Raw genomic sequence first — 14,781 nt, 5'->3', positions numbered from 1 at the left:
AATTGATCATATCTTTTCAGAAGACTTGGATGAAGCCACTGTTTCGAAGATGAATAAAAGTCTTATGAGTTTGAAATGACATGAAGGTGAGTAAATGATGACATTTCTTTTTGGGTGAACTTACCTTTTAATCTTGAGAGTAATATAGAAAGCTAATATGAGAGAGAGAGAGAGAGAGTGCGCAAAAGATTGAGGAAAAGATTTCCATCTTTATTTGGTGCTTTAAAGCTTCACTGTACTTCTCCTAGATTGGCTCAATGCACAGTCTTTAGTCATGACTTTTGTATTCATTGAAGGTAGGAGTGATGCTGGCTGCTGAGATGAAGCTGTTCTCTGACTCCCTTGCAGGAGACGGTGTGTCCAGCTGTCTGTTAATGTGGTTCATGTTCACCTCAGCCCGTCTAGATGGAGCTGAGATCTCAAGAGGGCTGGGAGGCTCTGCTCGCCTCTGGGACAGCTCAGGGATCCGGGACGAGGATATTGGTGGGTCGGCTCTCCTAGGGGGTGTTGGAGGTTCCTGGGGTCTGCTGTGGTTACCCTCAGCCCTTCTGTGAACAGGCCCATCTGTGGCTTTACTCTGGATCGAGACCTCAGGTCTCTTTAAGCCGAAGCGGGCAATACCGGGACTGGGAGAGCTGTCCACCTGCTTGGAGGAGATGTCGATGGAGATCTCTGTCCTGCGTGACACAGTCTCTGGGACGCGGCCCCCCGATAACTCCACGCGCCTCAGGCTGGACTTTGGAGAGCGCTGGTTGGAGGAGGAGGAATCTGAAGTGTGCCTGGAGGTGGACTCGGAGTTGAGCGATCTCATGTCGTGGAAACGGCTGCTTGTAGAAGAGGTGGAGGAGCGCAAAGGATTGGTTGTTCTTCGGGAAAGAGGGGATGGGTTTGTGGATGTATCCTCCTCCACTTCAAATGACCTCTTAAGCGCTGTAAATAAATATAAATAAAAACACATTCATAAAAATCAGGCAACTTTCAAAGCGTTAAACAGACTAACTTCTAAAAATGGATAACTACATACAGTGCTTTATACTTAAACATAACTAAAAATAATTAGTTTAGTTAGAATTTGTGCCAACTAAATCTAAAACAAAATCAATTAACAGAAAATGACTTCCATAATTAGGCCAACTAAACAAGAACAACAGGAGTTAAATACCATTAATAAAACAAATATATAGGCCTTTATTCACATAAAATAAGGCAGAATGATAGAATCATTTACATTTAGTCATTTAGCAGAGGCTTTTATCCAAAGCGACTTACAAATGAGGAAAATAAAAGCAGTCAAAACTAACAAAAGAGCAACAATATATGTGCAAATGAAAAGTCTCGGTTAGCCTAACGCAGTACAGTAGCAAAGTGTGTGTGTGTATATATATATATATATATATATATATATATATATATATATATATATATTATAAACACAAACACACACGCGCACACACACACAGAGAAAGAGAAAAACAAGTAGATAGAATAGAAACATATTTGTAGATAAAGTAGAATTAAAATAGAATAGAAAGTTCTAGAGTTAGAGGGAATCAACTAAAGATAAACGGAACTTGTTTCCCTGAGAGCACTGGTACTGAAAGTATGAAGATGTTCAACTTTTTCTACCGGTTTAAAATGTTACTAGCGTTCACATGGTCGCTCCGTAACGTGCAAAGACGCTAAAACCAACGTTTATTTTTCGCTAGTGGGGAAATAAACATATAGAGTAGTTGTCTGTTCGAAATAAGAACAATTCTTGGTTTTATATTTTTTTAAATACCTGATCTTACGCGCTTCAAATGTTTCGTAAACATTGCTGCAGCTTGAGAGTCCTCGCGCCTGAATGAACATCATCACCTGACTACAGCGCAATGTGGGTTTTAGCGTTGTGTCCGGTTCCTTCATTTGAGTCGGATCTATTCAATGAATCGGCTGAATTGGTTCACAAACAATTGTGTCATTATTTAATCGGTCCGAGCGGGAGCAAAAATCTCACTATGACCGAGTTATTAAACCGGAACTGTCTTTTGTCTTTTGAGCATGGTTTATTTCATTTGCTTGCTCATTAAACCGAAACCCATTAAACCGGCCTCTGTCATGTTGAATTGAGCGAATAACGAGCTGACCGAGATTTGACTGAACCGAACCGATTTTACTGATGGAAGTAAGTTACTAAGCGAATAACAGAAATATTACGAATGTAAACATTTAGGTAAATACATATATATATATATATATATATATATATATATATATATATATATATATATATATATATATATATATATATATATTAAATAATATATATTATGACAGCACAACACGCATACGAAACAGATGTGTTTTTAATAAACAGCATTTTATTTAATGTCAGATTCATAGAAAGCTAAATGCACAAATTGTTAGATAAAGGATAGAAAACAATCACTGTAATCTAATGGTAGGCTTTAGTCGCTCAGGACATTTGTCTGTACTAATCGCCAGGAAATTTCTAGACACTTGAGTCATATTAATGGCCAACAGCAGCGCTGTGCCTTTAAGTTCTGAGCAGGTGGTTGCTATTCCATCCAGTTGGTCTGTACAAACATTAAACCACACACACTCTCTCTCTTTTGTAAAACGGCATGGCCCCTTGGCACTGCTGTTTGTTAACAACATCCCATCATTTTTAAGCTGGTGCTGGCAAAATATTGGACATGTGTAAGTTAAGTATTTTCCAAGTGGTTTATTTTAGCACATGGTTTTGAAGCTCCGTGATTATTTCATGACTGAAACAGTAGTTTGACCTAGTAAGATTTGGCATAGGTGCCCATGGCACATTAGCAAAATAAACAGTATAGCTAATCTACTTACTGGAACCTTTTGTTGGCATCTCTATGAAACTACTCTGAAATCATATTTTAGCAAATTTTCTTTCTGTGGAGCCAAAAATGCTGGATGGATGCAAAGGGCCTTTAAAAAAAATCTTGCGTTTTTGTCACACAAACTTCAAGGCATCCAATTCACAGCTGGATCTTAGTTCAGTGTGGGAGAGGATCAGTGTTTGAAGTTCTATTGGCAGCCTTATTCATGAGAAATAAACGAAAATTGCGATCAGATATGCAGCCAACTGTGGGACAAAAAATGAAAATTAAGAGTCTATCCCTGACACATATCCCTGTATATCTTGAAAACTTAAACTTGCATCAAGATGGTTGCAAAAAGCAGCAAAAGAATTGTTAGAGACAAGAAGATCTTAATTCAAATGCAGTGCAACTAAAACTTAAAAAAGAATTTATTTATAGAAATTAATCTCAAATAAAACAATATATAAATTTGATATGAAATACAAAACTAACTAGAAAAAAAATGTAAATAAAAATGATAAGTGTTGTCTTGGCAATTAACAGGAATAAAATAAGTTGGAAGCTGAAGTACTAAAATCACTAAAATAAAATAAAATGAATTAATACTAAATAGAAATGAATAAAAAAAATTACAAAAATACTAAAACTTAAGCTATAATTAAAATCAAAATATATAAATAAAAATAACTCAAAAGTATTAATAAATACTATAACAGTACAAAAAATTATTCAAAAATAACACTGAGAGGTATCTGTTAAAGGGATAGTTCACCCAAAAATTTTAATTATGTAATCATTTACTCACTCTCATGTTGCTTCAAAACTGTATGAGCTTTCTTCTATGGAACACACACAAAATATATATAGAAAATTGTCTCTGTGTGTGTGTGGGGGGGGGGTTCTGTACAATGTAATGAGCAGGTGGGAATTCAGTTCTTTCAGCAGGGCAGGTCCAGTGTTTTTCAGGACATCCACTGTCTCACATAGGTGTCCATTATAGGCCTATACCTCTGCGTTTTACGTCATGCTATTCAGTGACATGCTTATCATAACAGCACAAATGGATCCATTTTCTTCCAACTCACAGGAAAACTGACCTCCGTTCATCAGGAAAGGATGGAAGCTGATGGACGGTACCTCCCTTGCATTTGGATAAAGAAAAGAGGCCTGCCAAGCATTTTTTTCATTTTTGAGTGGTTGAGCGAAGTTTGTTTTTTTTCTTTTTGGATATGTGATACTGTAAATTCCGGCTCAGAACATACGTACAGTTGTTTTGAACTGCTTTGTTTTTTCTCATGAGCCAGAGGAGAGAATTACCATTTTTCTCATGACTCATCTTCAGAGGGGGCTTTCTTTTAAGCTGCACACTGATGATGCCATTTCCTGTCATTTCAAAGTGTGGCTGGATTAAAATTGAATCCTGCATGAATAACTGTGCATTATGCATTCTGTGATTATACCTGACACATAATCAACAAAACTTTAGTAGCTGTCCACACACACACACACACACAAACACAAAGTCCCTTGGGCAGGGTTATGGCTCAACGGAAAATGATTGTGAATACGTGTAAAACAGGAAGAGACATTGTCTGTCTTGTTCCTTTAGTTCATGCAATAATATACTTGGCACTGTATACTATATAGAGGCATACAACTGACTCATATTAGTTTGATATACAACAGAATTAATCTCTCTCAGGTTTTGTCCTCATACAACCTTTTCATTCACAAACAGGAATTGAATGATTACAGGCAGATTTTATTGTGTAGTCCATCGCTCTGCATTTTTGGACTCTATAAAATACAGTATAAAAAACATACATTGCACTACAGCCAAAACAAGCACATGATCTCTTACATAAGATTCTTCATCTCAGTATGGTGCATGTACATTTCTAACAGGGTAAGCTGGCTAGACACATTTCATGAGAGCTAATCAATGTCTTCAGGTTTACTAAGGCTATAGGCAGGTAAGGGTACTTTTCAGGGTTGGAGCCAAACTCTACAGGACAGTGGCTCTCTAGGCCCCGAACTTGCCTACCCCTGATCTAAAAGATCTAGATCACAAAATGCACTGAAATCAAATCAATCTAAGAAAAGGCCATTCCTATATAGGTCAACTAAATTTTTACATTTTCTGACGATTTTCACAACACTTTCTGTGCTTGTCTTGTGCAAAACTTGTTGCCATGATGGTGCTAAGGTGTTTTGGGTGGTTTCAGTTGTTAAAGTGTTCTAAGTCATACTTAGCATATTGCTATATAGTTTCTGTGTTTTTAAAAGTAGCATTTAGTATTTAAGTAGCATTTGCAATGCAGTTGCAATACACCCAAAGGTGCATCATAATTTGTGTACTTATGCACTATTCTGTGCCATTTTGTAGAATAGTCTGAGTGGTGTTTTCACCCTAAAAATTCTAAGAAGAATTGCACTTCAAATATTCAGATGATGCATTTATCAAACAAAAAAACACACGCACACATATTTGAAGGGGATCTTTAAGGATGCTGACAGATGCTGGATGACAAAATAATATTAAAATCATACACTTGATGGTAGAATACATATTTTATGTATGGTACGTCATTTGAAACACAACTTCTGTGTTCTACGTGATGTTTAACGTTAAAGGGGTGGTTGATTGCGATCTCACTTTTTTAACGTTAGTTAGTGTGTAATGTTGCTGTTTAAGCATAAACAATATCTGCAAAGTTGCAGTGCTGAAAGTTCTATGCAAACGGAGATATCGTCTTTTAAAATACTGGCAGTTTAATGCCTACAAAAACGAGCTACTTCCCGGGTTCGTTACGTCACAAACCCAGAAATTTACATAAACCATGCCCACGGGAACATGCAACAAAGAGGGCGGGGCCATGTTGGAGAAGAGGAAGTTGTAGCCATGCCCATAAATTCCAGAGGTAAATGCCCAGAGGTAGTTGTTGTTGGGCCCCAACCCGTTTTATTATTTTGAAATGTATTTTCCATGTATAGTTTCTGTCGTTATTTTTTGGTTATATCAAGGACGTAAACAAAGGCCAACGCTGTTTGGCTTTAGTAGCCAGTTAGCTAAATGCTATTTCATACTTCTAAGACAAATGTGTACAAACACCAAAAAACTTCTATGTAATCACACCAGCGAACTTCAGTTGTGTGTTATCAGTGTACAGTATTGTTTGATTACAGCTTTTATGTAGTGTTTACCCACATACTCATTACTGTTATACATGTCAAATGTATATTTTGTTATAAACTGTCAATAAATGGTCTCAAATTGATACGGCAATACTGACACCAATATTTACATTCCACCGGAGCACATGACTATTGCCCATAATGGTAATGGCTGTGAAGTGCAGTAACCTGCAGTACACGGTTAACGAATCACAACACACTGGGCCAGCTAACCAATCTGAGCCCATTGCGTATTTCTGAGGGAGTGGTATCATAGAAACGGGAAGTCAACTGGCCTTTCAAATGACAATGGAGACAGCAGCTTACTATAAAGGTAAAATATATGAAAAATTAGGCGTTTTTTCTTTTTTCAATGAAGCATGAAGACATGTTACGCTGCACCCCATAAACACAATCAAGCCCAAAAAAAGCAGTCAACCACCCCTTTAAAAAAGTACATTCTATATAGTATGAATATGGGTAGTATGAATAGAATTCTAATGTACTACATCCGCCATTGATATTGTCATGTGACCTACAGCGTCAGTTGTGTTGCCTAACTGCAATTTATAAATCCTCCCCTGTGGCCTCATAGGATAGTACAGTGTTCATTGAATGTGTATTTCAAAATCTCACCAGAAGTAGTAGGTCATCAGGGGTACGTTTGACCTACTGATTTTTTAAATACTATGAATATGGACATAGTATTCATCTCACATGCAGATATAGTGGGGAAGTATTCAATTTTGGATGCATTGGCTCTGTTCTGGGTTGTTGCAAGGTGGTTGTTTACTGTAAGTCTCAGTTCAAGTCGTTATTCTAGTCCTCTCAGTGTAAATCTATGGAATATTTTGTCCATTTTAATATTGTGTCTGTTTCTTTTCAAGTTGTGCACCAAAGTATAAGCAATTGCAAAAGTGATGCTTCCCTGAACAAGCTTCACAAACTAAAATAAATGTGGGTAGTTTGATAGGTATTTGGTCTAGAAATGATCATAACAATTCGACTATAATCTCAGACAAGAGCAATCTGTCGTAATTATCACAGTCACATCTGCCCAGCTAGAAGAATCAGAGGTGTTTGAGGTATGTGCCGACAAAAACAATAGGATACAAACAGATGACGATATGTGATTCTGCTGTAATGATATGTTTGGCCTTGCTGATCGGCGAGAGTTTGGGAGCTGTGTGATGCAGCCTCAGGCTGTGGTGGGAAATGGGCTGCACAAAAACACATAAGAGCTCTTTATCTCTCTCTCTCTCTCCCCCACAGTACACACAGCTGCAGCTTCGAGTAAACACGTACATACAAACTCACACAGATGCGTTTGCTCTCACACAACCCTGTGCTCATGCACACAACACATGAACATCTATGGAAGCAAGAGCATGTGTTTGGTTGTACGTATGCATGACCAAAAGCATCATTAGCTAACTAAGGTCACTCTATTGGTTACAACGGAGCTTGCGACCATAGTGAAACGTACCCCAGGCTAGCAGCTGTATATTGGAATATGTATGATCATTAGATGATCAGTAGCAGCAACAAATTAACTACCAGCTGGTCATACCATGTTAACCCAAATATGAAAATCCCGACATTATTTACTCACCCTTATGTTGTTCTAAACCTGTTTGACTTACTTTCTTATTTGAAACATATAGAAAGGTGTTGTGATAAATGTTTTTGTTTTACTGACCATACAATGGAAGTAAATGGTCATCAGAACCAGTTTGGTTATCAGCATTTCTTAAAATATCTTTTAGGTTTCACAGAAAAAAAAGTCAGTCACATTTGGAATGACATGAGGGTGAGTAAATTATGACACAATTTTAATTTTGGGGTGATTTATTTCTTTAAGACAGCAAAGCTTTTTATAAAATGGTGGCTGGTCAACCAGCTAATGAGTAGTTTTGACCAGCTAAAGCCAGCTACCAACTGAAACTAGATTTTCTGACTGGATAATCAACTAGTCTACAAATTGAGTTAATTCAAATCAACTATAGTAGGTGCTGGTAAGTGTGATTAAAGATGTCATTTCGAGGCCATTTCTAAGAAAGGCAAAAGTAATCACCAAACAGGGGAAATGGTATGAAAATACATTTGACACAACTGTCATCAGTAACCTCTCTTTCTCAATCACCTCTCTTATTTCTAATTTTATTAACTTTTTCTGTCTCTATTTTAACTCCTCTATCAGACTGTCACCCCTCCCATGCACACCCACACATCTACTTAAAATGATTGTGCAATATTTTTGAGACAGTGAGTGCATCATAACCAGTCTTAACCAGCTCTGCGCAATAAGTTTTGATGATAAACTGAGTTAAGCCAACGCTCATATCACCCATTCACATGCACTACAGCTTAGCCAGTGTTAAGCTTTAGGACATTCATAAAGTTTCCTAAATGAGAACTTTTAATATCCTTTCTTTTACAGATAAACTACAGCCATAAACTTCACAGTCTTGTGACTGCTCACCATAACACATGCACATAGCACATGTTTCCATGGAATATATCAGTATGTTCGCACTTCAAAAGTACAGTTATGAATTTCATATATTAAGCCCATTTCCTTGTGCAGAAGCCAGAATTGAATATAGGGAAGTCATTTATTGCTCCGTTCCCAACCAAAAGCCTTCTCTGAAAGTGTAAAAAACTGCATTATGCTATAAATGATGTGGTGTCATTAGCAGGACAGTGGCAGCATCTCATTGGTTTTCTTTGAGAGTCGCTAGCCTGATGAGAAAACTAGCATTGCTAGCGTAGCATATGTTGTGCACTGATTTTCCACTTATCTAGCAAGACATTTTTTTTTAGTCAGCTACAGTAGCTTTATCAAAAAGAACATGCTGGTTGACAAGCATCATCAGCAAGGTTTTGAAATTATGCTATAGTTCTTTAGACCCGCTGGTAACTGGTATACACTGTTTTTAAGCAATTAAAGTATTACCATATCTTCATGTGAAAGTTACCCTAGCATTTGCTTGTTTATTTAGTCATTAACAAAGGCTAATGGACTTTGTGAACATTCAGCAGTGAGACGCTTTTCCAACCCTGAGGTAACGTTGCACAGAACCACACTATAAAGTGCATACTTCTCTTTATAGTGTGGTCAGTCCTGCCTTTAAGTTCTGCAAATAGCCATGCTTGATGATGACTTTAGAGACAACATTTAGCTTTACATGCAACAACTTGAAAGTGATTCGGTCTTAGTAAAATGAGGGTGCTTTTCCCGTCCTGATGTCTGATTTGTTAGCGATGTAATGAGTCCCAGTCTGAAATAGTTGTCATGTGTCCATGAAATTACCAAAAGGTGCCAATTTAGGTCATCCAGTGCACCAGCAGAGTGCTCACCCATTTGGAGACACATAAATACTTGGCTGGTCTAGAATTGTCGTAGTCTGAAAACAAATACAAACATATGTGCTTCTGTCTGTCTTGATCATCTAAGCACTCTCACTCCAGTGTTTACTTACGAATGACACTGAATGTGTCTGTATTGGTTTATTCAGTTCACTGACAGCTTGTTGCATACTACTCACAAAACTGAAAAAAAAACTTGATTTGGCCAGCTTTAACCGGATTAACTGGCTTAGTATCAAGTGCACTAAAGGTCTGCAAGCAGAAATATAATTATATATTTATATTAAAATTAAATTTTAATTTCTTGTACTGTTCTAAATTGTATATTTAATTGTTTATGCTCATTTTCATTATTTTCACATTTAGATGACCTTTGCACTTACTTAAATTAATCTTTCAAAACAATAATAATTTATTAACACTGTTGCTGATCTTTAGCAAATCTCTAAATGAATACATATTTTTAAAACTTTACATTATAAGGTTATGATGCCTAAATTCACCTGTGAAATTAAAAACAGCTGATTTTAGTTTTTAGTGCTTTGTTTTTAGTTTATATAGATGAAATAGTATTGAATTTTAACATTGGCCATTTTTTGTTATTGCCCATAGTATTAATTATTCTCTTATTAGTATTGCCCAGAATTTTCCCCTAAGTAAACTGTTCTTAACTACAGTATGCTGCAAAAATGCTCCATTCAGGTCCGTAAAGATATTTTTAAATTCAGATTAAACTCCACGTCTGGCAAACCCGCTGGATTCTGCGCTTTCTGTGGAATTTCCTCCATTCGTCTGTAAGTTTTAGCTCAAAGCCAGAGCAAACTGTCTGCCTCTTTTTCTGTCTGTCCCGCTCTCATCCATTCAGGTATCTCTTTCTGTCTGAGACAAAGCGTTTATCCATGAAGCAGCAGCCAGGTGCACAGCTAAACCTGTCGTCTGGGTGAGCCAGCTTACATATGAAGACCACCCTGCCCTGACCCGCATGCCATTCCTTGTTCTCTAACCTCATGATATTTGGCACAAAGCGCATTCCGAGAAGTGATGACTCTTAAAAAGCCAGACAAGTGGGAATGCTCTTGTGTATGAGAGGCGTGTGCGTTTGCCAGGGTCTCTCACAGCTGGATGAGAGGTGTTGAGAGAGGAAAACAGAGAGGAAAGGGGGAAGGGGGGGATGACAGAGCAAATCGATGCCAGGAGCACACCGATGATCAAATGAGAGACAGAAATAGAGACGTGACGCTCGAGGAGGTGAGCAGGAGGAATGGACGGCAGCCAGGTGTGATCCTCATAGTGTGTGGTCAGTGTGCTGATGGTTAAAGTTGCTTTTGTGTTAGCGCAATGAGGACATTTCCTGTCATGCATGACTACAGTTTGTGTGTACAGCCTACAGAAAAGAGTGAATAGCACATACTGTGTACGAGAAATACACACACAGATCACTAGACGGCCACATGACCTGCGTGACACAACCACAGCACACTCGGCTCTAGAAACAGACTCCAGGGAAGAGACACACACAAATATAAAGATATTGACAATAACTCAGCTTCATGTTGACTGTTTGCATTTTAAGTAAACATTTAAAAGTTACAGAACCATTTATGATTAATGTTTTGTACTTTAAAACTCAACTTTTCTTTAAAAAATGTGAGAATCGTATAAAGAGAAATAAAAACAAACCTTCAAAGTCTGAGATAATTCCCTCCAAATGCGCATTGACATTGGAATCAGACATTCTGAAGCTGACTCTGCGGGATCAAAGCAACCTTTCCCAGCAAGGCGAAACTCTCACAGACTTTGTGCTCTCCAACTCCAAAACAAATCCCAAATTAGGAGGTAACAGGGGGAGGAAAAAAGAGAAAGCGATCGGAACAGTCCCCAGATCCAAGCCCACAACTTTCTTAAAGGACCAACTGAGTTTTCCCACTTCCTCCAGCTCTCTGAATGCAGCAGACCTCAGAATGAGAAACCGATGACAACCCCCCGCCCCCACTCGCTCTCTTTCACTCTCTCACTCCTTCCCTCTCTCTCTCTCTCTCTCTCTGACCGAGTCGCTTGGCTTCTAATGAGAGTTATTTGAGTCAATGCTTAAATTTTACTTTCTAACACGCCCCCAAACGTGCCGAAACAAGGCTCTTTTGCAATTGTAGAAGAGATAACATGAGTATTTCTAGATTAAGCTCGTTCAGATTGTGTGATGTGGGCGGAGAAGTTTAGAAGAGTTCAGTCCGTGCGAGAAGTGGAGGGCAGTGGCGGTACATATTTCATCACAATCCCTGAGGAGAGCACGTCTGCGCTTGCGGCTTCCCCAGTAGTTTCCTGAATTTGAGCTTGAGGCCACCAGCGCTCCTCATAGCAGAGGGGAGGACGGGCTGAGGCCATGGGGTGTCATAAATCAGTGACCTCATCTACAGCTCGGACTCCATCAGAGCTGCGTTTCTGCCCACACCGTCTGCTAAACACGTTTTCATTTCATTCAGACATTATCAACTCTGGCTACAGTTGAAGAGCTGGTTTTGTTTGCAGATTTGATCTGCTAACTGTAGACAAGGTGCTGCGTGACTGGTTTGTTGGGTTTTTGACGGAAGTCTCGCTGTTTGTTACTGTTGGGAAACACTATGAGATGGAGGGTTACGTGTTGCACTGAGGACTGAAGTGTCATGGGCTAGAGCCTACAAAAACAGGAAAGTCAAGCTGTACGCGACTAATCATACAGCAGATTTCACAGCTCTTCAGGCATGTCTAATGCAAACACCAGGCCTTCTGTATACAGACTTGCAAACACACATATACACACACCACACAAATCCGGTAAGGGAGGAGATGAAGAGAGGCTGTTAGAGGAATAAGAATGATCTTAAAAGTTTCAGAGGGGACATAGGATTAACCTTGTCAGACTGACTCATGAATATTAATTTGATGAAGTATTGTACACCCAGAAGTCCTAACTAATTTGCTTATTATTCAGAAGGGAGCATAATTAATTTTCTCCTCTGTTTTCTTAAGTTATATTCACGATTTGACAACAATATACTACTGTATAGGTCATTTTTGTAGCAAAATTTAAACGCAAGTGTTTCTTATAACAGTAAGATTTTTTAAGTCAATGAATACTTTTATTCAGCATTCAAATTGATCAAAAGCAGCAGTAAAGACATTTATAATGTTATAAACCATTTATTTTTCAAATAAATACTGTTCTTTTGAACTTTGCATTCGTCAAAGAATCCTGAAAAAAATAAAAAATCACAGATTCCACAAACATTAAGCAGCACAACTGTTTTCAACATTGATAATAATAATAATGAACTTTATTAGCAGCAAGCACTGCTTCTATAAAAACTGTGGATAGAACCATCCATCCTCACAACCTTCATTTGGTTATTGTAATGGGGCTGACGAGACGTGAGACGTTCGGATCCAAATGCAAAGCTTTAATTGGAGAAGACACAGACGTGGTCATAAAGCAGGCAGGGTCAAACAGAGGCAGACAGGTATATGGCGGGCCAAACTCAAGAATAATCCTAGGGCTAGCGTGGGTCAATGAACTGCAGACAGAGTCACAGGGGCAAGGCTAAAAGGGAGGAATCCAGGAAAACAGGCGAAGATCAAAACCGGAGAAAACAGACAAGGCTAAGGCTAAGGCTAAGGCTAAGGCTAAGGCTGGGAAACAAACGAGGGCTCTGTAGTGTCGCTATCGCTAGGGGAGTGATAATCGCTGAACAATACTCGGCCCAGGGAAGGGATCAGAGTGAGTGTTAAATAGTGAGGGAGTGATATGAAACAGCTGGGTGCAATCAGTGCTGAGTGCAATCAGTGCAATGCATGATGGGAAATGTAGTCCGGGGTGATGTGCAACAGTGTGTAGTGCGAGAGTCAATGAAATTGGAAGTTCATGGACCGGATTCGTGACAGTTATCCTCTTTTAGAGACATTGGATTGCTGGAAGGTACAACTGCCAATATTAACGGCGCAAAGGACAAGACTATTCAGAGCTGCGCAATAATCGCAGAACTTTATTAGATTAGCTGAAATGCTGACATTGTGTGTGTTGACCTAAGTTGTGTATGTATATGTGTGTATATGTGTGTGTGTGTGTGTGTGTATGTGTTGTTGTTGTTTTATGTGGACAATTATCATGGAATCGGTTTGTATATAGTTCAGCAGCGTTTTGACTATGTTTTTGATATGGAAATTAAACTCAAAATAAAATGATCACAAAAAAAACATTGATAATTATAAGAAATGCTTGAGCAGCAAATTAGCATATGAAGGATTTCTGAATGATCATGTGACTGCTGAAAATTCAGTTTTGCCATCACATAAAAAATAATATTTTCAAATATATCTAAATAGAAAACAGTTATTTTAAATTGAAATAACATTTCACAATATTATTTACAATGATTTTGCTGTATTTCTGAAATGCAGTCTTGATAAGTATAAGAGACGTCTTTCACAAACATTTTAGAAAAATCTTTTCAACCCCAAATTTTTGAATAGTGTAGATCAGCTACTGTTTATTAGCTTGCAGCATATAGTTAACTACTTTTTTCAAAATGCTGGCTATGTAATTGAACTGTCATCTGTGACGTACACAATTCTGGATAACATTCACACACGCAAAAATTCCCAGAAATGGGTCATTCATAAATTTAAAAAGAGCAGTGCAACCACTAGATGTCACTGTAACACACAAAATTTGCGCAAACGGTTGTCAAATTTGACACTCGTCTAAGTATTCCTGTCTCAATTCTAGCACCAACTCTTGCATGCAAAAACTGATATGGAATCATTAACACTGGCATAATTTCTTCTTCAGATGGTGAGATCTCACATGCTATGTTATGGAGAGCTGTACCAGGCTGAGAGAGGCTTCTGTAAACAAATGCTCTCAGAAGCCATAACTCATTTCACACTGACATACAGCAGAGAGAGAGAGAGAGATCCCTGATAATGGAAAATGTAAACAACCACTTGAGTATTAGCTTCCATTTAGGTGGGACCTGTAAGTGGCATGTGATCTATGTTACATTTGTGTTGCTTATTCTCCAGATGTGTATAAATTGTCTCTGTATAACTCAGAATTTATTTTCTAAGCATGGCGGCAGTGTCCTTCTCCTCCTCCCTGAGCCTCTGAATGTTTACACAGATCAACAGTCAGGCTATCTGTACTGGTGTCTCCCTGGACCCCGTTACACTCTCCAGCAGCAGAACATCTGGAGAAGGTCCCTAACACCAAGGGAGTCCACTGAGATTTACTCTTTCATTTTGTTTCTTTGCCTCTGAGGTGAGAAATGTAGAAGAGCTGTAGAATGTGCAAGGACCTGTAACCTTTGTTCTCGAAAGGCACATAAATCTGACCTGAAGCATCATTCAGACGTGCCAAGTG

General features: G+C 38.4%; 1 protein-coding gene across 1 annotated transcript in view; it reads right to left on the bottom strand.

The window, feature by feature from the left end:
• Positions 1-268: 268 nt before the first annotated feature.
• LOC107590445 (septin-9-like) overlaps positions 269-14,781 on the bottom strand; it is a 33,570-nt gene continuing 19,057 nt past the window's right edge. Inside the window, exon 3 of the mRNA XM_016279187.1 lies at positions 269-930. Within this exon, the coding sequence (XP_016134673.1) occupies positions 269-930 (662 nt within the window). The remainder of the gene's footprint in view (positions 931-14,781) is intronic.

Source organism: Sinocyclocheilus grahami, unplaced genomic scaffold (assembly GCF_001515645.1).
Source record: "Sinocyclocheilus grahami isolate Dianchi unplaced genomic scaffold, SAMN03320097.WGS_v1.1 scaffold127.1, whole genome shotgun sequence".
Taxonomy (NCBI): Eukaryota; Metazoa; Chordata; class Actinopteri; order Cypriniformes; family Cyprinidae; genus Sinocyclocheilus; species Sinocyclocheilus grahami.
Note: the sequence above shows the minus strand (reverse complement) of the source record. Positions and strands in the feature narration are given on the sequence as shown.